Source organism: Mytilus galloprovincialis, chromosome 8 (genome assembly GCF_965363235.1).
Source record: "Mytilus galloprovincialis chromosome 8, xbMytGall1.hap1.1, whole genome shotgun sequence".
In the NCBI taxonomy this organism is placed as follows: domain Eukaryota; kingdom Metazoa; phylum Mollusca; class Bivalvia; order Mytilida; family Mytilidae; genus Mytilus; species Mytilus galloprovincialis.
This window is the reverse complement of record NC_134845.1, coordinates 23,795,485-23,822,819: the sequence shown is the minus strand read 5'-3', so window position 1 is coordinate 23,822,819 and position 27,335 is coordinate 23,795,485. Positions and strand designations below refer to the sequence as shown.

Here is a 27,335-nt window from a genome sequence, read left to right as displayed (position 1 = left end):
CAAGACAATAAGAACATTTAATTAAAGTTTCAACTACTAGTAGTAAAGAAAAATATACAAAAAAATCATAAGTCCTAATGAGCAACTTATGATACCTTCAACAATTAGTTATAAAATTTGAGGGATATGGTCAATATATAAAAGATGATCATTGCACTGTATATTTAAATTAAAAAACATGAAAGTTTCACAAAAAGTCAATTTCTTCCCTTCTAAATAGGAACAAAATTTAAGATCTATTTCTTAAATAAAAATTACATGTGCGTATACATATTGTTAGTGTCAAAGGCATCATCTGATAGATTTCATCTTCACAAATTGTTTTTGGAGAATTGTTATTTTGTTCCATGTTAAGAAACTGAGAGAGATAAACATGTAAGTCGAAGAATTGTTTTCTTTCTCATCAAACAAAAGGATGGAATTTGCCTGCCTGGTATTCTGGTATATCCTGAAAAGAAAAATAGTGAAAAGTTAATAAACAAAAAGATATAGATATAACAGTGATATGCTGAAATGATAACCCTATATTGTGTAAAAAAGATTTTTAAAACACATACCCTAAAGTCAGCAATAAAAGGCCCCGAAATGACAAATGTAAATAATTCAAACGAGAAAACTGACGGCCTGATTTATGAACAAAACAATGCACACAAAAAAAAACCCAAATATGATATACAACAACAAAGGAAAACCACTGAATAACAACAAATAATAAACTAATACCGGACGTGGCAGGATATACATTTCCACAACAACAAAAAAAAACAGAGTACAGATCTAAGAGTACTTGCAGTTACTGACAGCTAGTTTAAAGCCAATAGCAACTAATGAAACAATCACTGGTTAAATTAGTTAATTTTTTCGTTATATTTGAATCATCAAAGTGCATAATGCATGCTTGAATATTTGTTTTTTTTTTATTTCCAAGTTATTGGGATATATGATTTAAACTTCAAAGTAACTTGTGGGAAAATATTGATTATCGCGCGGTGCAAGTGAATTATTGCTTCCGATTATAAATTTACTTAGACTTTTTAAGGTAGTTAATCGGTATATATTGCCTCAGATAGAATCTACTTTGCCAAAATTAAGATTCTTGTTTTGCTTTTTTCAAAAATATAATAAAAAGTATAGGTCACCGTGCGTTTTAAAAAAAAATTACAAGTCGTGCAAAATTGCCCTAATTTGCATAGATTGTTCACGAAAAAACACATGTTGTGCATACAATGAAATCTATGAGATAGAATTTTAAAATAGAATATGAGAAGATAGGTTTAATATTATGCATTAAGAAAATAAAAATAAAAATGTTGTCACCGAACTTTTTTTCTTGCTACATATATCATTCCAATATATCTTTTTTCGAAAGAGTTATCTCCCCTTAAATGTCTGAGTTGAAAAAATTGATTTTAAACATACCCACATATTTGGTTTTTGTTTAAACATCTAAGAAATTCAATTGTATTAACCTCTTATTTTTCCTTATACAAATAAACAGTTTAGTAACCAAATTTGCAGATTTAGGCAAAGAACTAGACCGATTGTGTACTGCTATTGTACAATTCAATATGGCGGTATATCTTGAATCTACCTCTAAAAACAACCGTATTTCTGTATATACTAAACGTTGTAATGATTTTTGAATGAACACAATATAGGATTAATCGTGAAAGGTTAAGCAGTCCCTTATGTTCCACAAACTGGTCGTGGTAAAGAACGTTAAATCGCATTCGAAGGCACATATATATTCAAATATGGTCGAATAATTGAATAGCCAATAAGTAAAATTATAGTAGATATTGGAAAATAACCAATAAGATCATTGTAAGTTAATTTTGAATCGCGTTACATTTCTACCAAACAATCCAGTTTAGAAAATGGAAATATAATTAAAAAAGTCATATAGAATAGACAGATTGTGTATTGCATTGTAAGCCTGATAGATAAATTTTCTATATGTATGTCGGAACAGAATTGACCCAGCAGACAAAATAAATTACCCAACGTGTTGTCGTAACGACAGTGTAGTATTGTAGTTAACAGGTCTCCTTTCTGTTTGAGAAGAGAGTTGCGAGAAGGGGATTGCAAGTTTTGTATTACATTATTGTAATAATAGAAATAATTCAATCACTGATTTGGTAGATTGGAATATTTATCAACAATGTCAATTAAACACTGTTGAACATGTATGATCTTAACCCGTTGCTTGAGATACATTCGTATCTTTCTTTCATTAACACATATTTACAGTAAGGTTAACTATGATCTCAAGTTACATCAAGATAACCTTTTCTCTCATCGAAATTATTCCTACTATTATAAAAAAAGCCTGATCTTCAATACCTATTTGTCAAAGCTTTTTCTAGTTCAATATGTATCCATTTCCGAATTTTACCTGCAGATCAGCTGTCTTTTTACATAGAGCAGGAACACTAAAGACTGAAGGATCTTTAATTCCTAGTGTGATTCCAAATACTACACCACGTGGTCTTTCTGCTGGTCTTTGGGCTGTTTTAAACATTAATTGTATATCATATATTTCATTCACAATATAATATGTTTTGTTATACAAATGCACATGTAAGTGTAATTTCGACGAAAGATATATTCTTTTCTACCTTAGACATAGATTACCTTAACTGTATTGGGCAAAACTTTTAGGAATTTTGGTCCATAATGCTCTTCAACTTCGTACTTTATTCGGCCTTTTTAACTTTTTTGGATTCAAGCGTCACTGATGAGTCTTTTGTAGACGAAACGCGCGTCTGGCGTATATACAAAATTTAGTCCTGGTATCTATGATGAGTTTATTCTATACCGATTGAAAAAAAAAAGAGTTCTGAATTAATTGAATTACAATATGTGTCATTTAATAACTATACTTGCTTTAAATTCCGATAATGTATGGTCTTATAAAAAACAAATGTGTTGGATCAATTAAAAAAAAATATAGTTAAATCGTTATAAGCGTTACGTTTTACGAGGACACTTAATCTCATCTAGCTGTATCCTCATTAACTTTCAATTAAAATTTTCTATTGAAACTTTTCTGCTAACATTGCTTTTGAATGCATCGCACCTGCTGTCGTTTAATTCTTATCTTTCAAATTGTCCATACTAAAAACAGTGACCAAATTATAATTTTGTTTCTTGCGTATAGTTTGCGTTTTATTTTATCTTTGTTGTTCCTCTTAGTTAACTAGACGTTTCAAATATATATAATCTTACAATCGTAAGCTTCGTAGCTGATGTAATAACAGTTCTTTGCTGTAACTGTGAAACTGCTTGTACTATTTCCATAGCTGGATTGATATTTATGTACAGGTAACATCTCTGAACCAGCACCAAAGTGTGTAGTTTCAACAATCTTGAACATTTCTATAATGAAATCATTGGACCTATAATTTATGAAATTAGGCCTAGGTTAAGGGTATATATATAAACCGAATTCAAAATGACCATGAGCAACACGACGGGTGCCCCATGTGAACCTGTTTATCCTTCCGGAACACCTTAAGCCACCTTATTTGTGAGGGTTTTTTGCTCGGTATTTTATTTTCTATGCAGTATTTTGTAAACTTGTATTTATTTTTTTTTGCCAAACTTTTGTCGGAAATTTTCAGTGTTGGTTGTTTCTTTTGCATCATCCACTTTTTTAAAACAGGCATAACACTTTTTATTTCTTCTCGGAATTTTCAACTGATATGAGTTTGATATCAGGGTTCACCAACAAAACAAAATAGCAAAGATCAAATGACAGTCAATTGTAAACAAATGTACACGGATGACTATCTTCAAATGACATTTTCGTAATCAATCGATTTCGATGGTAAATTGCGATCGAGAGAAGAGCAGAAATCCAATCATATTGCTATCAACTATATTCTAAATAATAGTTGCACATCTCTTAAATGTGAGTTTTAAACTGCATATATTTAAGTTGTCATTGAATGTTTCAACTACAATAACCAAGTTCAGACAGAGAATGAGAGAAAAAAAGAGCCATCGGTGACTGAGTTTTTGAGATGTCATGGTTGTCTTGTGAAATGTCCTAATGATTTGCATGTGTTATTGAAATCTCAGTATTTTGCTTATACACCTGTTTAAATCTTAAGACTGCGTGCTTCATTTTACACGTATTCTGGCCATGTGGGTCGTTGAAATGTTAGTGTCCCAATGACGTATACCCATATTCCTTTTACTCATATTGAATTGTCACCTTGAATATATGCACAAGAAATGACTACAAACTGAACACCTGAATGATATTTAATCTTGTACTATCTAATTTTTCTCAATGACACATCTTCATTATAATGGAAACATATAAAATCCTCCATTAACACCCTGGCAGATATTTAACAGGTATATTTATTTTCTTACCTGGTACACAAGCACGTCGCAATTTTACAGGAACTGCACTCTTCGTACACTTGTTGTTTTGAACAACGTAAACAACTCCCTGAATTAAAGCGTTTGAATTTATGTGTTGGTAATGATTGTGTATGATTGAAAGTTATATATGATACATGTGTATTATTTATTAGTTATTTAAAATAATAGTTTTAATTATATAATAAGTATAATCACTCAGCCCAAGAATTATATGGTGTGTGTTTGAAGGTCTTACAATTTTTTTTAAATATTTTAGTATTATATAAGAATTGTATAATACATCATTCCAGATCAGTATATTAAGTAAGTGTTTTTTGTTTAGATTAAAAATATAAATTGGCAAAAACAAAAATCATTATAGATCAAGAAAAATGAAGTCAAGAGTTACAAATAACCCTGTGTCTCGCCTGCTTTTGCTGCTGTCAGTGTAAACAATTAAATTTTTAATACGTTATAACATATAAGAGAGTTTGCGTCGCAATGCTTACTTGATTTGCAAAATTAAACACTTTACTAGTATATGTTTTTCGTATGCAAAGGTAAACATACACTACAGTGTCTCCTTATTTGACATAATGAGCGCCCAATAAATACTATTATATAAATAGATATGTTTTCATTTTGTTTAAAGAGTAGATTTGTTTATTTTCATAATGTTTATGATGTGTACATTGATATATAATATTTTTTTGTACTTACCGCCTCATAATCGACAAGTGTAGACAATGACGGTAAAACCTTTCCGTCTGCCTTTATGTTATATATAAACGTCACTGTTTTCTGGCTCGTAAAATCATACGATATATTCATATTAGCCTAAAACAAAAGATCACACCTTGTCTATCTTCAATTGTTACAGGCTTATTCATATTTCTTAAACATATGCTTCGGGAAATGATCTTGGTGGTTGATTACTGTGGATTCATTTATTTTCGTGGGTACAAATTTTCGTGGATTGAGGAAAACTTGCATATTCGTGGATATTTAAATTCGTAGTTTTTGGAAAGGTTTGCATCCATTCCTTTAGAAAATCTGTAGTTGAACATTTAAATTCGTGGTTTTCTCTGTTCTCACGAAACCCACGAAAATTGGTATCAAACGAATATTAATGAATCCACAGTATTTATTTTCCTTTTGACAAAGGTATTATCTGTTCGACTTTGACCTACTTGTTTATTATCCTTTGTTTTTGTTCTTATTTTTTATTATATTTATGATATCATTTCGTTAATTTGAGAAACATAAGACAAATACATTAAATAGTAACAAATGAATAAAAAAATAACATGCATTCAATATCAATATTTTACCGTTTGTAAATAAGTTGACTTGGCCATGTTGATGATACGTGCTTCTACATACTCGTGTGATTCAAATTTATCCGGCATGCAGCATGGTGCTGAGGAGCACACATGTTGTGTCACAACCAGTAAACCAACAACAAAATGTACGAACATTTTCAATATGTTAATGATGATTCGAATGCAGTCTTTACTAGTGAATCAATAAAACATCTAAATATATAGGTATACTAGAAATAGGGACGGAAACATGCATATTTGATACTTGTAGAAATGAGAGTGACAGGAAACAGACATGATGTACATGTTGGGGGATAAAAGTGATTTTTGTAATCTTAAATTTGCTAAATCGATTTCAGCAAGTGCGTCATTTTGCTGCATCTTGCTAGCCATTCAATAATTGGAAAACAAAAATAATTACTAGACATAGATGAAGAAATGAACAATGTTTGAAGAGATCTAATTCCCTTGTATTTTATTTTTTCCAGCACTATACGGAAATTGTTAAGCTATAATTGCATTTAATAAGTATTGAAGTGTTCCTCTCATGAATTATTTAAAAGTCAATTATAAATTTCCTCAATTTACATTACTCAAATTTATAAACAAAAATGTTTTCTACATATTATAGGTTTTCGGAAAATTCATCAGTGTTGCACTGGTTTAACATTGTGACATAAACTAAACAAAAAAAAAGAAAGAAAACCACACATTTTTAACACTGCAACTTGGATGTGCAACAGAGATGTACATTATGATAACTATTATAGCAATATTTGTTAGGAATATTTAATAATCTGAATTCAATCAATCAAAGTTCTACGATCTAAAGACACAATGTGAGCTTTTTTCTTTGTTTTATGATTGCTACCACTTTTCGGTAATTTTTCAATATATCTTGTTCGTTAGTTTTATCCGGTACGCTTCCGTTAGGTGTCCGTTTTATGCGGTACTCGTCCGTTGGATGTACGTTCGACATCCGTTCTGTCCTGTACGTTTCCGTTTCTCGTACGTTACATATCCGGTGTGTGTCCGTTATGCATCCGATACGCGTCCGTTTTATTTGGTCAGTACATCAACGGACTCCCAACGGTTAACAATTTTGTAAACGAAAAACTTTTATTTTCATCCTTTAGGCGTCCGTTCGTTCTATCCGTTATGCATTCGATACGCGTCCGTTTTATTTGGTCAGTATATCAACGGACTCCCAACGGTTAACAATTTTGTAAACGAAAAACTTTTATTTTCATCCTTTAGGCGTCCGTTCGTGCTATCCGGTAAGGTGTGACCACAGCTTAACGTTCATTACAGATACATTTCGTTGCTGTTACTTAAATACTTTGAGAGCTCAACCCCTCCTTGATTGATTGTCAAAACATGTTAGAAGAAAATAAACATTTTGATAGGCCTCTTATCTAAATACCACATGTAAAGATAGTCGGTAAGATACATTCATTAAACAGTGTGCGATATATATGGGGTCAGTAAATTCCAAATTATAGTGTTTCCTAAGTGGAGCAGATGATAAGGATGCGATTTCTCGTGCTTGGATCTAAGACTGTTATGACGGAAATAACATTTATGTTTAAATAAAATGATATTATATGTTATTAGTTCATTTCATTTCTTTGCATAATTGGTTTATGCGTTGTTTAGATAGCTATTTTCTGAATTTGTTCAAGAGTTTTCAAAAGTGGGTCCTGACTCTGAATTTTCGCTATTAAATGCATATAAAGATACATTTAAAAAAGAAAAACAAATTGTCAAAAACTTAATTAGGCCCAATTTAATGTTTTAAAATGTGTATTTAAAAACATGTGTATTATAAAAAAAAGTTTTTTATGGTTATTCTGAAACTGGAGACCATTTTTATGTTGCTTAATTCTTATGTGTACGTTTTATAGATGCATTGATTGTGTCCTAGTAGGTTTTTTTTAATGGATTAGTTATTTTAGTACCCCAGTATATTCCTTCTTTTCTACTTGTACGCTGATAAACCCAATTAAAAAAATGATTATTGAATTATTAATTTTCATTTCAAGGACAGAAAATATAACAAAAACTGCTTCACGTATAAGACTTGGTTGTTTACTTTGTCAATAAATAGGACGATTTGCAAACGGAATTCCCCAGTAAGATATTTTGAAATAACTATGAACAATTTTAAAGGCAATCTACAGTGAAGGTCAATAATGCATATGATTGTCACTCATGGCCACGTATCGCTGGAATGTTGAAAAGATACTACTATAAATACTCTGGTTAAAATTCTATTCGAAAGTATCGCAGTAGTCACTATTGATAAACGAACAATGTTAACTATCGCCGTATTTGCACTTTTTGTTCAGTTAGCGTCCTCTTGTTGTGGACCTGCCCAGTGGGAGGGGTATGAGGGTGTACATGGAGGAGTACAGATCAATGGTACAGGCGGAGAGGGTAGAGTGAGTACTTTCTTCTTTTATTTTTCAAATACGACGAATGTGTTCCGTGAAAAATAAGAAAGTTATTTACTAAATGTTGCAAATGTTTAATACAAGTATGCTTTATATTATCTCAGTTACATTCATTATTCACAATGATGTTACTCAATAACATTTATCTACGTAGTTGTTATCACATCTTACTTAGTACTACATTAATTTTGAACAAATATACAGTAAGCCATTTTATCAAATTTGGTAACATTTTTATTATCTCAAAGCAAACAGTGCGCACACTTTTTCGAATAACTTCCTTCTATTATACCGAGAGAAAATAAAACGTGTACCAATTATTTCATATGGTGATTCGCCGGTGAATTATATTAAAGTATAATTAACTGACTGTTTCTGTATTGGCACTAGTATAGATTCAAAGTTTATTGTATTGGCCTCGAGACCCGTAGGGCTGACCGAGAAGCTATACAAGTGCAAATACCGAAAAAGTCAGTTCATAACACTTTTATTAAACAATCCAACTTGTTCAATACAGACTTGTTCATACATCAAATGTGAATATAGGGCCAATATTTCCAATAAGGACTGGCAATGATGTGAAAACAAGGCGAAAATTTCCAATACGGACTGGCAATGATGTGAAAACAAGGCCAATATTTCCAATACGGACTGGCAATGAATCCTGAATTACATCCACAATATTTGTTTACATGTAATTTAGGATTCATTGCCAGTCCGTATTGAAAATATTGGACCGAGCCGAAAAACAATATAGATCACATGATTTATATGACCAGGACGACGTCAACAGTATGACACATGCAGTTTTGGTAGTATTAGGGCTGTTTTAATCGTAGTATTTGATAAAAAAGGTTATTCACCTCTGGCGTAAATTTTTAAGGGTTATTCGTCTTTCATTGCAATTAAAAGAAAACTAATTGAGTTATAACATGTCACGTGATATCGTGTTACCCAATATCACTGTTTGGCATATATTTAAGGCATTTTCATACAATTTGTTTGCATTCAGATAGAATGTTTTAGGTACATTTACTTTTACATGTTTAGTTTCAAGACTTACAATGTCCGGAAATGTTCCTTATATAAACCGATTACCCTTTTTTATCTTTTTAAGTATTTCTTAGTGCTAATATTATGTTCTTTTCTTTCCGTTAGTCCCCGAATAATAATAGAAAACAACAAAGTCAAATTCGGGACTTACTTACGAAAAACACGTTATTGCTATTATGGTGACAGGAACGATTTAATCTTCTTTCGACATGGGTTTTTTTGGTGTATGGATGTCGTGTTGTTTAATGTATAAATTTCTGGAAAACATGCATATTCTAATATATAACACTCAAAGAATATATAGTATATGGTATAATCAAATGATAATCTACTTTGAATCTTCTAGGGACTTTTGAATATATCTGTTGATGCCAATATAAACAAAGTAGTCGTCAGAGGATATAGCAATTGGAACGGTCAGCAAGTAAAACAACATATTCTCAACGATTATTCAGCTGTAAGTTTCTTTTCTCACACATAAAAAAACACCATTCAAAACTCACACGTCGAGATAAAAAAAAACTGTCTACTTGAAACGATACATAGAAAACCATAGACTGAGTAAACCTTACCCCACAAAAGAAACGGCTTTGATCTGGAACGGTGAGTAGATCCTGTACACTATGATTAACCTTTCATGTTGTTAACACACATTCGTTCACAAATTGTCGTGCATTAAAAGAAATCTACCAATTAACATATTTTGTCCTTTCATCAAAATACATAATTTTGTCGAGACAACTTTTCAATTTCCTCTTTAGTTTATAGAACTATACTGGCGCACAATAAAATCAAGACTTGCAAGTTTGGTTGCATCTTGTTTTTATTACTGAATTGAGTAGGTTTTTTTAGCTTTAGTTTGTTATTCTCTTCTTTCATACGAAGCTTTCAAACTGTTAATTGCATTCACAACATGATGAATTATAGTTTCATATATTGCAAAACTTTCTTCCGCTTCTTACAGGGCAAAATTTACACTGTTTACAATGGGAAATGCGTGACAGCGGACTTACCTCCATATCCAACTCCAGGGAAACTTAACTGTGTACCATGTGAGTTTTGTACATGATTGATTAACTTATGTACAGTTAGTTATCCGCATTATAAATTTATAGTCATCTTAAACATTTATATATCACGTAAATAAAATTAACCAGTATCAGTATATATGAAGCAATTTTGTACTGACATTAAGGCCTTAGACTAAAATTATACTAATTATTAGTTAGAATGCAATTCTTTGTAAAAGGATACGGTTAAAAAAAAATGCACAGATTCAAGCATGAAGTTAATGTTACTGTTGTTTTCTAATATGAATATGTTTGTCCCATGGTAATTCATTTCTGCTTTTTCTTTTGATGCTAGTTGTTATATGGACATGCCAATGTTGGATTTGAACATTAAAAAAATGCCAAAGGCATATTTCTACCCTATTTTCAGTTTTGTCAAAACACTACTTTTACTTTCAACAACAATTTTTTCCCACATATTTTTCATATTTTAATATACAAAAATGTAAATGCAACTGATATGACTAATAGGACCTCTAAGATAGTAAAATTTGAAGGAAAGCAGTAGTCAGAATAGTACATTTAAAGAAACACTCAATATAATACTAAGACTATATTTGTAGAACACGAACTCGAACAACAGGAAATACTTTTATGAAAATATTAGAGCAAATTAAACATTTGGACTGCAAAGATAAACGTAGGGTTATAGCAAACAGGAACGAAACACAAAAGGTGTTGAAATGTAAATCAGTTGGTCTTTCAACAGGAGAACTCGGATACAGTATAACCTGTAAATACCAGATTAAGAGAACTCTGATAAAGTATCAAACTCGGAAACAGTGGTGACGTTGCTTCGCTAAACTATCATTAAAGTCAATGTAGCGTCATAAAGAGGACGTAACCGCTGTTTCTGAGTTCGATAAATATAACCCGTAAATACCAGATTAAGAGAACTTTTTTGTTATTCCAGCTGATGCTAAACTGGTGCTTTCTACCTATTATGGAATTGGTGATAACAAGTACGAGATTGATATTTATGAATTTATGGTAGATGGTAAGAAAATGGAATTAAGTTTCACTAAAGGATCATGTGTTCCTGTGGGAGGACAACAACAATTGACAAACGGCTTTGCCGATGTTGGCTTAATTGGATTAACCGAAGGAATAAAAGACCCATCAGTGTTTAATATCCCACCAGAGTGCAATAGAGACAGGACAGTTTCTCCGGTAGGTCAAAATCTTACACACGTATGTATGTACATTTCAATTTGCTATAATAACTATACTGGCCTTGGATGAAGGTATTAGGGTAGATTAACGTTGGTGATAACTTTTTCATGGAGCGTGTTTATCTTTCTAACACCTTCATCTAAGACAGTATGTTTTTATTATACTGTATACCTTATGATGTCAGTGTGCAATATGTTATTAGTAGGCCAATTGTGAAAACAAATAAGGTTGTAAATTCAGATAGTTAACAAAAAAAAACGACAGAAATGATGTAGAAATAAGAATCGGCAAACCTCCGCCTTAGCGGAAGTACATTGTTTCGAATAGGCACATTTCCGTCCGAGGCGGGTGTTAACTTTAGGCATAAAAATCCTTGCTAATATTTTTACATGTTGCTATGGGTAGACAGAACTTAAACATGGCTCGTGAAAATTTATAAATACTTCGTGTATAATAAAATTAATGAATAATATACGTAATTTGCATAAAGAATAATAATAGATTATATCACTGTATAAAGTAAGAATCTGTATAATGGGTTCTGTTCAGAAGTAGAGGTTTATATTGTGATTTTTAGCCATTATAACACATGGAAGCACCTATGTCTGCTGTACAGTATGTTATAAATTGAGTCTTGTTAAAGAATGTGTGTAGGCAAAAATGTTTATCTTTATGGTTACAAGAGCGCAATTATTCGTAATGCAGTTTCCATAGGGTACCACTAGTGTTCCGTATTGTTTTTCTCGAAGACTACACAAACTAGGGAAAACGGGTGGCAGTTCCTGTTACTAGAAATACCAGTGTTGCATTACAACCAAAAAACAATATAGGGTCATGCGGCTCAAATTGACTTAAAATGCAGTTGAAAAAGATCGTCTACTTTTTTCGCTTAATGAAAAAGAAATATTTTTATTGGCTCCGACGTGCAGAAATTGAAGATATTTTCTATACTTCGTAAAATATGAATATGATTTTCGGCAATTTTTTAACCTAATTGGATAAGCTTTCGATAAAATGTAATTCCAATCCTGTATCAACCAATCAGAAGCCGTATAGGATTCTATTCTGAGTATCATCTTGGGGGGTAAAAATCTTACCGGTAAAATGTAAACAAATAATTGCGCTCTTGTAACCTTATCAAGTTCGAAATTATAAGAGAGATTCGAAACTGCCTTTTACTAGGATTAGTGATTTAACTGAATAGTTGAATAGAACATGCATACCAGTTTATTTGAATCATTATATATACATTATCTTCACAATCACCAAAAAATTAAAACTGATTTCATGTATATGCCAATGATTAAAAATCAAATCGGACTATAGCTTTTCTTTCTATGCTGTGTGCCCCCTCCCCCTCCTAGATTTTACTTGTGCACGTATGAATACATGTAGATATGTTTTTGTCTTTTAAAATTCTAATTACGTAATTCATACATTGTCATATAAACAAACGTATACAGGTTGAATTTCAAACCTTATTTCGTTTCGGTTTGAAGTTAAGAATCTCCAAAGAATGTCGAATAAAATGGGTTTTTTTACCTTTATCATACTAGTACATACAATATTTTATCATTTCAGAGACTGCAGTATATAAAACAGACTGGACGTGTTTAAGGGGGAAAACGAATAAATCAAAGAAATAATTTTTAGTATAAACAAAATTTATTATATATAATATTTGTATTTGTATTTGTAAATTCAGATTTTGAATAAAAACTAAGAAATATTACTGCTGCTTTTAATTCATTTAACTTTATTATGTGTAAACAAGGTACTTCAAGGAAAGTTTGAGCATATCTTAACCTCTGTCGAATACTTATACGTCATCGTCCTTTATCCATTGCTTAATATATTCTTCGTTTGTTTTTAATAAATGCTTTGTAAACGATGCATCGTTGTTGTGGGCATATGCATAATATGGACATGGTCCCAAGACACAATGGGTCATATGGTTAAATCCCATAATTGAAGGAACTTTTATTTAATATGAGATTGCCAAACTGACTGTACGCATCGCCTCATATTATAAATGAATGGGTTTGCTAGATTGAGTTTGATAATTTTATCCGTAGTTTTTTGTAGCAGTGTTGAATTATTTTCTCGTCTGAATTACTCATAGGACTCGTGTTCTACATTTAGATCTAAGTCCCTTATATTTTATGTTCTCCAGCATTTTAAAGCTATAATTATATTTTATAAGTATATATTAGGTGTTCTCCTTATGAATTAAATAAACGTCAATTATAAATTCCTCAGTTTACATTACTCAAATTTATTCAACAGATTATTTCAACAGATGATAGATTTTCGGAAATTACGTTATTCAGTGTTGCACTGTTTTAACATTGTGACAGAAAAAAAAGAAAGAAAACCGCATAGTTTTAGTAATGTAACTTAAGTATGCAACATAGATTTAGATAACGATACCTGTAGAAAAGTTCTTTGTATTTTTTTTTTACTCCACTCTTTCTTTGTATGATCATATCTTAAAGAATCAGGAAATAATTGAATCATAATGCATGCGAATTCTATTGTATAATGCGTATATTCTTTCACATTTGGATTACTGTTGTTCAGTATGGGGTAACTGTAACAAGTTTGAAGTTGACAGTTTACTAAAATTGCAAAAAGGGCAGGTATAATTATTTTAAACGAACATAATATTTGTAAACCATCTATTGAACTATTTAAGAATTCTGGAACTATTCCCGTTACTAAGAGATAACTATATCACAAGCCATTATTAATGTATAATTCAAAACATGAACTGGCACCAAAATATTCATATAATCTTATTGTGCCTACAAATAGTAAACAATCGTACAACACTCGAGACTTTCATCATCAGATAATTTTGCTGTCCCTAAATTGAAAACGGAATTAATCAAATGGTCCAAAAGTGGAAATAAAAAATTAACCACACTTAAAATGTAAGAATACATTGGTACTACTATACCATGGAACATAATATCTATTAAATAAAACAAACAAAAAATATTGCAACAACTATTTAATCCCCCAAGACAAACAGATTTTTGTGACATATTTAAACACATCAATGAAATTATATACATGTCCAATATTAAACCTCATATAATTACGAACAAATTATTAGAAATACTTTTAAATGTGTTCATATGAACATGAAGCTGTTTCCAACACAGTTTTTTGAATATAATTAACGTGCCATATTGGCATCTTTTGCCTTTCTCAATACAGACAAACATAATAAAATATGATATGGCTCCCATATTTACACCATTTGTTTTATAATTGTAATTATAATATTTTCCAAATTCAAAACATTATCTTAAACGTGCAATTTGTTCTCACCAGATTCTGATCAGAAAAATCCTTTCCTTTTAGGTTGATCCAACCCATTGACAAGAATTATTGTGCAATGTGATGTTGCTTCTCCTTCATTCATCAGCTTGTCAAAACTGTAAACTGAAAACAAAAACATTCTATTTAATTCCATATACAATCAAACACACCGCTGAACGCGGACCTCGACGACAACACATTATAATGCAATACACATCACTCCGGCAAACAACAGTACTATAAAGTGACATGTGATTTCACATTGAATTGTTCTACTTTCTCAATCTTTCTATTATTTTCTAACAAAGTTTTTAAAGAGCATTTTCTATCAGTATTTACGATTTAATAACAAATAAAACAATCCACAACACTAAAAAGTTACAAAAGAAACTATTTACCCAAGTGAACAGTTTGTTATTCTCCTTTCAAATGCTGGTCTCCAAAATGACCAGAGCCCCTACTTGTACATAAAATATTTTAACGTGATAACACTTTGCCATGCGTTTAACCGGCGCACGGCATAACAAATATCGGACCAACTGGGTATCAACTACCCAATGTCTAAATCCAAAAACATTTTGCTAGGTCAAAAGTTAACACTTATAGATCTACAAAGGAGCCACCAGGGCGAATAAAAATTACAAACAAGGTCTTAAAGCCATCAAGGTTAGTATTTTTAATTTAATGTTGCCACCAAGGCAAGTGTAAAAAATTATGAAAATGACCACCAGGGTATACCACCAAGGCATTAATAAATAACCACCTATGTCTATTGCCAACACAGCATATATTAATTACCTCCTAGGTCTATTGTCACCAAGGCTTTTATAAATGGCAACCAAGGTCTTAAAGCCACCAAGTTAATGTAAGGAAAAATATAATTACTTTGTGGATAACATGTGGAGCACGACCATCTTACAGCTTAGATATTAAAAGAATAAGGATGCATCACATGTACTTTCACCAAAGATATAAACCAATGAGGTTATTGGTTATTATAAATAAAGGCAACAGTGGTGTACCGCTGTACAAATTTCATAAATCGATAGAATAAAAAAACCGGGTTACAAACTCAACTGAGGGAAACGTATCAAATACAAGAGAACTACGACACAACAGAGACACAACACCGAAATGTAACACACACAATAACAATGCAGTATTGAGTAAAATTGGTTCCCGTGCTTATTTGTACTAGTGGATATATTTAATCAGTCTCGAAACTAAACCATCAGAGTGACCATTTAATATATTCTCTAAATTATACAATGGTTAAGTACAGATATAAATGTGATGTCCACTACTGATAAGGGGACCGTTAATATTTCGCAATTAAAAACAGGTGTTTAGATCAAAAACTGAGTTCGAAATTTTTTATTAACTCTCAAGTATCGAAATGATGAGATGAATGATTAATATATTCTGATTTTACTTTTTCACATCTACACATTAACTCATCAGATATAAAATAATAAGAAGCGAAGTGTTAAAAATACAATTATTATAGTTTTAAGTTATGCATTATTTGTCATAGTTACTGCACATAATGTTTTTTAATGAATCATAATTTATCTTTTTCCTTTTTAATAATGATGGATAAATACAACATATTGTTACTATAATACTTTGAGAACTCAACCTCTCCTTCTTATTAATTGATTGATTGTCAAAAAGACGTAAGAAAATAAACATGTTGATAAACCACTTATCTGCATCCCACAAGTTAAGATAATCGGTAAGATAAATTTGTTATATATGAGGACAGTGAATTTCAATTTATAGTGTTTCCTACGTGATGCAGATGATAATTGGTTATCAAAGGTACCAGAATTATAATTTAGTACGCCAGACGCGCGTTTCGTCTACATAAGACTCATCAGTGAAGCTCATATCAAAATATTTATAAAGCCAAACAAGTACAAAGTTGAAGAGCATTGGAGATCCAAAATTCCAAAAAGTTGTACCAAATACGGCTAAGGTAATTTGTGCCTTGGATAAGAAAATCCTTAGTTTTTATATGTTGTTATATGTATGGGTTTATACTAGTCTATCAGAATATTGCTGGCCAATCAATACTAGTCATCAATCTGAATGAAAATATACATCCTATTTTTGACTGACAAAGTAAAGTGGTGCTCCTCGTGTTTTGAAATTCTCTATTATAAAATAGTTTTACTTGATTAGGACAGCCGCTGAGCCGAACGACAAACGTAATCAAACGACATCGAGAGAGCAAAATAGTCTCCATCAATAGACAGCACTTGATACCTGTGTCAAGCTCCAACAAACCAGAGAGTGATTAAATGGAATGAAAACAGCCCCACTGTTGCAATGAGTCTCTTCTAGTCTATTCCTTCGGGATGTAGTTTTTCTACTCATCAGAGACTTAATTGGGTACAAGTATGTACGAAACGTTAAACCATGATCAACGGCTTTGACGCCGAAACTAAATATATTGAGTCCTCGATTACCCCTAGTTTTTGGTGGGGTTCGTGTTGTTTATTCTTTAGTTTTCTATGTTGTGTCATGTGTCCTATTGTTTTTCTGTTTTTCTGTTTGTCTTTTTTCATTTTTAGCCATGGCGTTGTCAGTTTGTTTTAGATTTATGAGTTTGACTGTCCCTTTGGTATCTTTCGTCCCCCTTTTTTTAACATGATATACTTTTAATTGCTTGAGCGGTGGTCGATAACAAAATGTAGCAAATTACCAATATATCCCATAGCATATGGTTAACGATATAACTAAGCCTGTAACAATTAAAGATAATTATGTGATTTTTTTTCATTTTGTAAGCAAATATGAATATATCATTTGACTTTACGAGCAAGAAAAAAGTGACTTTTATGTATGTCATAAAGGCAAACGGAACAGCCGTTCTGTCATTGTCTAAACGTGTTGATTATGAGGTGGTAAGTGCAAAACAAGATAAGATATGAATGTACACATCATAAAAATTATGAAACTTATCAAATCTGGTTTTTAAACAATTTCTTTTTTAAAACAGATTTTGTTACAGTTATAGTATTTAATGGGCGTCCATTTTGCCAATAAGGAGATACTGTATATTTTTTAGCTTTGCATTTCGAAAAAAATATACTAGATAAGGGTCGTGCGTTTCAAAACAAATTAACATAACGACTACAAAAATTTTCTTATATTAACTATCTTATATTATCAAACTTTTAATTTTTTACACTGAGAGCAGCGAAAGCAGTTGAGACACAGGGTTATTTGTAACTCTTGACGTCAAAATGATTGTAAAATACAACAGCTTTATAACGTTCATTACAGAAACATTAAGTTACGAAAATACTTTGAGAGCTCAATCCCACCTTCTAAATGTTGGCAGAAAACAAACATTTTGATAGGCCACTTATCTAAATACCACATGTTTAGTTAGTCGTTACCATAAGTTTGTTAAGCAGTGTGGTAGTGACCTAGTACGATGTATATATATATATATATATATATAAGTTCTAGACCATATGAGTATTTGGACTGTACGCGTACGGACCGGACCGTATACGTATACTCTTACCGTCAGACCATAAGCGTACGGTCGGACCATATGAGTATACGCGTATGGTCCTGTACGAGCTGAACATACATGTTATTGGATCACATGGGTTAAATTTAAACACACAATTTTTCACAACCTTTTTTTTTAGTTTTACAAATTGTTATTATTACAATTATATGGATAAAATTAACAAACTAACCATTGAAATTAAATATTTGTTAAATCGTGTTATCATGAATGATAAGTTTTATTGCGTAATGCAATTGCTCAAGGAATAACACTTGTTGTGCAGTCAGCCAATAACGTATTAAAATGAAACATACATCTAATGTTATTATTTACAATTGAACTTTTTTATATCAATAAGTTATGTTGATCTGTTACATTTTGTATTTGCATTTGTATCTAGTACGCGTACGGTCCAACTACTCATACGGTCTGGAACATATAATTATAAACATTTTAACAATATTTTTTTTTAATTTTAATAATTGGTTATGAGATGTTTAAAGAGCAATTTTCAGAAATCGTTCAAGATATGTGTTAGTCAGTGGTCAAACATGGGTTTAATTCTGAAATTCCGCTATTTAATTCATATAAAGACAATTTTGTTTTTAAAAGCAAATGATCAATTTGGTTGAACATTAATTTTATGTGTTAAAATGGGTACAATATTTTGCTGTAGTTTTCAAACTGGAGAACATTTTAATTTTGCTTCTAATGTGTATGCTTTATTCGATGCATTGCTTATGTCCTAGTAGGGTGTTTTTATTGTTTAGTTATTTTGGTACCCTATATGCCTTCTTTTCTTATAAAAATAAAATCAAAATGATTTTCAAATTATTAATTATCATTTTAAGGTAAAAAAAAAAGTAACAATAACTGCTTCATATATAAGTCTTGATTGTATGCATTGTCAATTAATAGGACGATTTGCAAACGGAATTCCCCAGTAAGATATTTTGAAATAACTATGAACAATTTTAAAGGTAGTGAAGGTCAATAATGCATATGATTGACACTCATGGCCACGTATCGCTAGAATTTTGATAAGATACTAATATAAATACTCTGGTTAAAATTCTATTCAAAATTATCTCAGTAGTCACTATTGATAAACGAACTATGTTAACTTTCGCAGTATTTGCAGTTTTTGTTCAGTTAGCGTCCTCTTGTTGTGGACCTGCCCAATGGGAGGGATATGAGGGTGTACATGCAGGAGCACAGATCAATGGAACAGCCGGAGAGGGTAGAGTTAGTATTTTCTTCTTTTATTTTTCAAATACGACGAATGTGTTCCTTATAAATATCGTGAAAAATAAAAAAAGTTGTTTACTAAATGTTGCAAATGTTCTATGCCTGTATGCTTTATATTATTTCAGTTTCATTCATTATTCACAATGATGTTTCTCAATAACATTTATCTACGTAGTTGTTATCACATCTTACTTAGTACTACATTAATTTTGAACAAATATACAGTAAGCTATTTTATCAAATTTGGTTACATTTTTATTATCTCAAAGCAAACAGTGCGCATACTTTTCGAATAACTTCCTTCTATTGTATCGAGAGAAAATAAAATGTATACCAATCAATTCATATGGTGATTCGCCGGTGAATAATATTATAGTCTAATTAACTGGCTGTTTCTGTATTGGCACTGGTATAGATTCAAGGTTTACTGTATTAGCCTCGAGACCCGTATGGTCGAGGGCCAATACAGCTGACCGATAATCTATACCAGTGCCAATACAGAAACCGTCAGTTCATAACACTTTTATTAAATAATCCAACTTTTTCAATACAGACTTGTTCTGAATGCTGTATTTTATACATCAAATGTGAATATAGGGCTAATATTTCACAATACGGACTGGCAATGATGTGAAAACAAGGCCAATATTTCCAACACGGACTGGCAATGAATCCTGAATTTCATGCACAATATATGTTTACGTGTAATTCAGGATTCATTGCCAGTCCTTATTGGAAATATTGGACCGAGCCTAAAGCAATAAAGATCACATGATTTATATGACCAGGACGACGTCAACAGTATGACACATGCCGTTTTGGTAGTATTAGGGCTGTTTTAATCGTAGTATTTGATAAATAAGGTTATTCACCTCTGGCGTAAATTTTTAAGGGTTATTCGTCTTTCATTGCAATTAAAAGAAAACTAATTGAGTTATTACATGTCACGTGATAACGTGTTACCTAATATCACTGTTTGGCATATATTTAAGGCATTTTCATACAATTTGTTTGCATTCAGATAGAATGTTTGAGGTACATTTACTTTTACATGTTTAGTTTCAAGATTTACAATTTCCGGAAATGTTCTTTATATAAACCGATTACTCTTTTATATCTATTTAAGTATTTCTAAGTGCTAATATTATGTTCTTTTCTTTAATCCCCGAATAATAATAGAAAACAACAAAGTCTAATTCGGGATATACTTACGAAAAACACGTTATTGCTAGTATGGTGACAGGAACGATTTACTCTTCTTTGGACATGGGTTTTTTGGTGTATGGGTGTCGTGTTGTTTAATCTTGAATTTTCTGGAAAACATGCATATTCTAATATATAACACTCAAAGAATATATAGTATATGGTATAATCAAATGATAATCTACTTTGAATCTTCTAGGGACTTTTGAATATATCTGTTGATGCCAATATAAACAAAGTAGTCGTCAGAGGATATAGCAATTGGAACGGTCAGCAAGTTAAACAACATATTCTCAACGATTATTCAGCTGTAAGTCTCTTTTCTCACACATAAAAAAACATTCAAAACTCAAACGTCGAGATAAAAAAACCTGTCAACTTGAACCGCAGCATAGAAAACCCTAGACTGAGTAAACCTAACCCCACAAAAAAAGGGTTTGATCTGGAATGGTGAGTAGATCCTGTACAATATGATTAACCTTTCATGTTGTTAACACACATTCGTTCACAATACTTTTTCTAGATATTGTTGTGCATTAAAAGAAATCTACCAATTAACATATTTAGTCCTTTCATCAAAATACATAATTTTTTCGAGACAACTTTTCAATTTCCTCTTTAGTTTATATACTATACTGGTGCACAATCAAGACTTGCAAGTTTGGTTGCATCTTGTTTTTATTACTGAAATGAGTAGGTCTTTTTTAGCTTTAATTTGTTATTGTCATTTTCAAAGAAAGCTTTCAAACTGTAAATTGCGTTCGCAACATGATGAATTATAGTTTCATATATTGGAAAACTATCTTCCGCTTCTTGCAGGGCAAAAGTTACACTGTTTACGGCGGGAACTGCGTGACAGCCGACTTACCACCATATCCAACTCCAGGGAAACTTAACTGTATACCATGTGAGTTGTGTAAATGATTGATTAACTTATGACAGTTAGTTATCTGCATTATAAATGTATAGTCATCTTTAACATTCATATATCACGTTAATAAAATTAACCAGTATCAGTATGAAACAATTTTGTACTGACAATAAGGCCTTAGACTAAAAGTATACTAATCATTAGTTAGAATGCAATTCTTTGTAAAAGGATTAAGTTAAAAAATTTGCACAGATTCAAACATGAAGTTAATGTTACTGTTGTTTTCTAATATGAATATGTTTGTCCCTTGGTAATTCATCTCTGCTTTTTCTTTTGATACTGGTTGTCATATTGATATGCCAATGGTTGGATTTGAACCTTGAAAAAATGTCAAAGGCTTATTTCTACCCTTTTTTCAGTTTTGTCAAACCACTACTTTCACTTTCAACAACATTTTTTTCCACATATTTTGCATATTTCAATATACAAAAATGTACAAAAATGTAAATACAACTGATAGGGCTAATAGGACCTCTTAAATAGTAAAATTGTGAAGGAAAGCAGTAGTCAGAATAGTACCTTTAAAGAAACACTCAATATAATACTAAGACTATATTTTTAGATCACGAACACGAACAACAGGAAATACTTATGAAAACAATTTGAAAATATTAGAGCAAATTGACCATTTGGACTGCAAAGATAAACGCAGGGTTATAGCAAACAGGAGCGAAACACAAAAGGTGTTGACATGTAAATCAGTTGGTCTTTCCTCAGGAGAACTCGGATACAGTATAACCTGTAAATACCGGATTAAGATAACTCTGATAAAGTATCAAACTCCAAAACAGTGGTGACGTTGCTTCGCTAAAATATCATTAAAGTCAATGTAGCGTAGTAAAGAGGACGTAACCGCTGTTTCGGAGTTCGATAAAGTATAACCCGTAAATACCAGATTAAGAGAACTATTTTTGTTATTCATTCCAGTTGATGCTAAACTGGTGCTTTCTACCTATTATGGAATTGGTGATAACAAGTACGAGATTGATGTTTATGAATTTATGGTAGATGGTAAGAAAATGGAATTTAGTGTCACTAAAGGATCATGTGTTCCTGTAGGAGAACAACAGCAATTGGCCAACGGCTTTGCCGATGTTGGTTTCATCGGATTAACCGAAGGAATAAAAGACCCATCAGTGTTTAATATCCCATCAGAGTGCAATAGAGAGAGGACAGTTTCTCCGGTAGGTCAAAATCTTACCAGGGATGTATGTACATTTCAATTTGCTATTATAACCATACTGCCCTTGGATAATGGTGTCAGGGTAGATTAACGTGGATGATAACTTTTTCATGGAGCGTGTTTCTAACACCTTCATCTAAGGCAGTATGTTTTTATCTAAGAATTGAATGCACTTTTTGTAAATTTATTGGGGTGTAAAAGCGTTGACCGAAGTACATTTTGTATGAAGCACGGAAGCGCTTCATACTAAAAATGTGCGCACGGTCAACGCTTTTACAACCCTATAAAGTTACAAAAAAAAGCATTCAATACTTATAATTATATTTTTACCTATAGAATCATGACAACACGCCTTTTATCAAGATTTTATTTCATTTACCTGTGCACTTTATTGTGGGACCTCGTGTCATCATGAATGAAAAGTTGAATTGTGTAATGCAATTGATTAAGGAATATCACGAGATTGCTAGAGAGCCAATCAGAATAACGTATTATAATGAAACATACATCTAATGTTATTATTCTACCGTATACCTTATGATTTCAGTGTGCAATATTTTATTAGTAGGACAATTGTAAAAACAAATAAGGTTGTAAAGTCAGATAGTTAACAAAAAACGACAGAAATGATGTAGAAATAAGAATCGGCAAACCTCGGCCGTAGCGGAAGTACATTGTTTCGAATAGGCACATTTCCGTCCGCGGCAGGTGTTAATTTTCGGCATCAAAATCCTTGCTAATATTATAACATGTTGCTATGGGTAGACAAAGCTTAGACATGGCTTGTTAAAAGTTACAAATGCTTCGTGTATAATAAAATTGAGGAATAATACATGTAATTTGCATAAAGAATAATAATAGATTAAATCACTGTATAAAGTAAGAATCTGTATAATGGGTTCTGCTCCGAAGTGAGCAGTTTATATTGTGATTGTTAGCCATTATAATACATGGAAGCACCTATGTCTGCTGTACAGTATATTATAAATCGTGTCTTGTTTAAGAATGTGTGTAGGCCAAAATGTTTATCTTTATCAAGTTCAACATTATAAGAGAGATTCGAAACTGTCTTTTACTAGGTTGAGTGATTTACCTGAATAGTTTGATGAATAGAACATGCATACCAGTTTATTTGAATCATAATAAATACATTATCTTCACAATCACCAAAAAATTAAAACTGATTACATTTATATGCCAATGACCAAAAATCAAATCGAACTATAGCTTTCCTTTCTATGCTGTAAACCCAAACCCCCCTTCCCCTCCTAGATTTTACAAGTGCACATATGAATATATGTAGATATGTTTTTGTCTTTCAAAATTTTAAATACGTAGTTCATATAAACAAACGTATACAGGTTGAATTTTCAAACCTCATTTCGTTTCGGTTTGAAGTAAAGAATCTCCAAAGAATGTCGAATATAATGGTGTTTTGTTTACCATTGTCATACCAGTACATACTATATTTTTAACCTTTATCATACTAGTACATACTATATTTTATAATTTCAGAGAATGCAGTATATAAAACAGACTGGACATGTTTAAGGGGGAAAATGAATAAATCAAAGAAATAATTTACAGTATGAACAACAACTATTATATATAATATTTGTATTTGTATTTGTAAATTCAGATTTTAAATAAAAACAAAGAAATATTACTGCTGCTTTTAATCCATTTAACTTTGTTATGTGTAAACAAGGTACTAAGGGATAATAATAAAACTATTTTTTGGTCAGTAAATTCAGTTGAATGTTAAAAATAGGTAGGAATATAAATATTTTTTGTTGCAATTCTATTCGTTTAAAACCTGTTGCAGAAGTTTTTTCCCAAAATGGACCTCCCTACCTGTTTGTCTACATGTCTGCTCGTCAACCATCTGTCCAATCATTTGTTAAGACATTACCGGAATGTATGCTACACAACCAAAAGATCTCAAATCTTGAGTTAATCCCTCTTTTAGTTAAAAGGGCCACCTTTATTTCTTTTTAAACAAAACAAACAAAAGAACTTTAATTAATAAAGTGAACAAAGAGACAAATAATATCAGAGGAATAAAAGAACTAGACATGAAAACCTCAAAATTATAACTAGAGACAAATGATTAAACCTGTCTCGTCGGCCACTTCAAGTCTGGAACATGTATATGTCAACAGATAGATGGGCTCTGTATATCTATAGGCCTGCCTCAGATGATATACTCTTATTGTTATATCTCTGATTCTTTGGGGTGTTAGTTTAAGCAAATCTTAACTTTTCCCGTGCCATTTACTCCTGAATAGGTAGCCATTTTAAGAATACGATTATTGTTCCCAGCGTACTTCTGAACATGATTACCACGCTGTGCTCTATTCAGCTAAGACTGGCCAAGATCTTCATTGCAAAAGCCATTAATCAGTGGAGCGTGGAAGCAATTAATAAACGCAGAAACGCCCCTGTGTAACGTATCATTTGGCGCTGTCAACTACCCAACGAAGTTTTCTCATGAGGTCAGAATAAATTGCCTCCTCGGTTGGATGATGTTGTTTTCCCTTCTTGATGAAACAAGGCATCTCAACTTTAAATTTCGATCCCTCCAGGAAAGTTAGAGCATATCTTAACTTCTGTCGAATACTAATACGTCGTCGTCCTTTATCCATTGCTTAATATATTCTTCATTTGTTTTTAATAAATTCTTTGTAATCGATGCATCGTTGTGGTGGGCATATGCATAATATGGATATGGTCCCAACACACAATGGCTCATATGGTTGAATCCCATAATTGAAGGAACTTTTTTTAACATGAGATTGCCAAGCTGACTGTACGCATCGCCTTATATTATAAATGACAGGGTTTCTTAGATTAAATTTGATAATTTAACCCGTAGTTTGACAAGGAGATTAGCTAGACATGTTCTTATGACTAATTGAATTTTCCCTCTCACGAAGAATACACATAAGGTGCAATTTTGATGTACACCATATTGGAGGTTGTACGATTTCAGGATTAATGACGCCTCCAGTGCTTAGTTGCCTTTTTGTCCATTGACTTTAATATTTCTTGTAGCAGTGTTGAAATTTTTTTTGCCTGAATTACTCATAGGACTCGTGTTCGATATTTAGATCTAAGTCCCTTATATGTTATGGTCTCCAGCATTTTAAAGCTATAATTACATTTTAAGTGTTCTCCTTATGAATTATATAAAAGTCAATTATAAATTACTCAGTTTACATTAACTCAAATTTATTAACAACAATGTCTAAACAGGTGATAGATTTTCGGAAAATACATTATTCAGTGTTGCACGGTTTTAACATTGTGAAAGAAAAGAAAGAAAACCGCATAGTTTTAGTAATGTAGCTTAAGTATGCAACATAGATGTACATAACGATAACTGTAGAAAAGTTCTTCGTATTTGTGTTGACGCGACTCTTTCTTGGTATGATCATTGTTTATAAGCTATATCTGAAAGAATCAGGAAATAATTGAATCATAATGCATACGTATATTCTTCCTCATTTGGATTACTGTTGTTCAGTATAGTGTAACTGTAATAAGTTTGAAATTGACAGTTTACTAAAATTGTAAAAACGGCAGGTAGAATTATTTTAAAAAAACACAATATTTGTAATCCATCTATTGAACTATTTAAGAATTCTGGAACTATTCCCGTTACAAAGAGATAACTATATCACAAGCCATTATTAATGTATAAATCAAAAGATGAACTGGCACCAAATATTCATATAATATTATTGTGCCTACAAATAGTAAACAATCGTACAAGAATCGAGACTTTCATCATCAGATAAATTTGTTGTCCCTAAATCGAAAACGGAATTATACAAATGGTCCAAAAGTGAAAATTAAAAATTTAACCACACTTCAAATGTTAGTATACATAGGTCATGTAGGTTCTAGTATACCAAATCATTCAACAAAAACATCTATTAAATAAAACAAAACAAAATTATTGCAACAACTATTTAATCTCCCAAGACAAACAGATTTTTGTGACATATTTAAACACATCAATGAAATTATATACATGTCCAATATTAAACATCATTAAATTACGAACAAATTATTAGAATTACTTTTAAATAGGTTCTTATGAACATGAAGCTGTTTCCATCACAGTCTTTGTAATATAATTAACGTGCCATATTGGCATCTTCTGCCTTTCTCAATATAGACAAACATAATATAGTGTGATATGGGTCCCATATTTACACCATTTGTTTTATTATTGTTATTATAATATTTTCCAAATTCAAAACAATATCTTAAACGTGCAATTTGTTCTCACCAGATTCTGATCCTTTCCTTTTATGTGATCGAACCCATTGATATGAATTATTGTGCAATGTGATATTGCTTCTCCTTCATTCATCAGCTTGTCAAACCTGTAGGTAATACAATCTGAAAACAAAAAAAATCTATTTAATTCCATAAACAATCAAACAGACCACTAAACGCGA

General features: G+C 31.5%; 3 protein-coding genes across 3 annotated transcripts; 2 read left to right on the top strand and 1 right to left on the bottom strand.

Moving 5' to 3' along the window:
- LOC143085369 (uncharacterized) lies at nucleotides 1-5,913 on the bottom strand. The gene is made up of 6 exons (XM_076261650.1): nucleotides 5,706-5,913; nucleotides 5,095-5,211; nucleotides 4,384-4,462; nucleotides 3,229-3,378; nucleotides 2,396-2,508; nucleotides 1-448 (listed from the first exon to the last, which is right to left on the bottom strand). The coding sequence occupies exons 1-6, from the start codon at nucleotides 5,850-5,852 to the stop codon at nucleotides 404-406; spliced, it is 651 nt and encodes a 216-aa protein (XP_076117765.1). The 5' UTR covers nucleotides 5,853-5,913; the 3' UTR covers nucleotides 1-403.
- A 2,006-nt stretch (nucleotides 5,914-7,919) lies between these two features.
- On the top strand, nucleotides 7,920-13,177 carry LOC143085366 (ependymin-related protein 1-like). Its single transcript, XM_076261647.1, has 5 exons — nucleotides 7,920-8,137; nucleotides 9,549-9,659; nucleotides 10,167-10,254; nucleotides 11,186-11,442; nucleotides 13,027-13,177. The coding sequence occupies exons 1-5, from the start codon at nucleotides 8,009-8,011 to the stop codon at nucleotides 13,060-13,062; spliced, it is 621 nt and encodes a 206-aa protein (XP_076117762.1). The 5' UTR covers nucleotides 7,920-8,008; the 3' UTR covers nucleotides 13,063-13,177.
- Nucleotides 13,178-19,381: 6,204 nt separating this feature from the next.
- Nucleotides 19,382-24,532, top strand: LOC143085365 (ependymin-related protein 1-like). The gene is made up of 5 exons (XM_076261645.1): nucleotides 19,382-19,546; nucleotides 20,952-21,062; nucleotides 21,572-21,659; nucleotides 22,611-22,867; nucleotides 24,382-24,532. The coding sequence occupies exons 1-5, from the start codon at nucleotides 19,418-19,420 to the stop codon at nucleotides 24,415-24,417; spliced, it is 621 nt and encodes a 206-aa protein (XP_076117760.1). The 5' UTR covers nucleotides 19,382-19,417; the 3' UTR covers nucleotides 24,418-24,532.
- The last annotated feature ends 2,803 nt before the right edge of the window (nucleotides 24,533-27,335 follow it).

Bases quoted from the DNA above. Each gene is read 5' to 3' on its own strand.
- LOC143085369 (XM_076261650.1), bottom strand. From the start codon at position 5,852: ATGTTCGTACATTTTGTTGTTGGTTTACTGGTTGTGACACAACATGTG. The intron at 3,379-4,383 runs GTAAGAAAATAA...ATTTCATTATAG, and splicing joins GCGACGTGCTTGTGTACCAG to AAATGTTCAAGATTGTTGAA. The intron at 2,509-3,228 runs GTAAGATTATAT...TGTTTAAAACAG, and splicing joins CAGCTACGAAGCTTACGATT to CCCAAAGACCAGCAGAAAGA.
- LOC143085366 (XM_076261647.1), top strand. From the start codon at position 8,009: ATGTTAACTATCGCCGTATTTGCACTTTTTGTTCAGTTAGCGTCCTCT. The intron at 8,138-9,548 runs GTGAGTACTTTC...TGAATCTTCTAG, and splicing joins GTACAGGCGGAGAGGGTAGA to GGACTTTTGAATATATCTGT. The intron at 10,255-11,185 runs GTGAGTTTTGTA...TTGTTATTCCAG, and splicing joins GAAACTTAACTGTGTACCAT to CTGATGCTAAACTGGTGCTT.
- LOC143085365 (XM_076261645.1), top strand. From the start codon at position 19,418: ATGTTAACTTTCGCAGTATTTGCAGTTTTTGTTCAGTTAGCGTCCTCT. The intron at 21,660-22,610 runs GTGAGTTGTGTA...TATTCATTCCAG, and splicing joins GAAACTTAACTGTATACCAT to TTGATGCTAAACTGGTGCTT. The intron at 22,868-24,381 runs GTAGGTCAAAAT...TTATAATTTCAG, and splicing joins GAGAGAGGACAGTTTCTCCG to AGAATGCAGTATATAAAACA.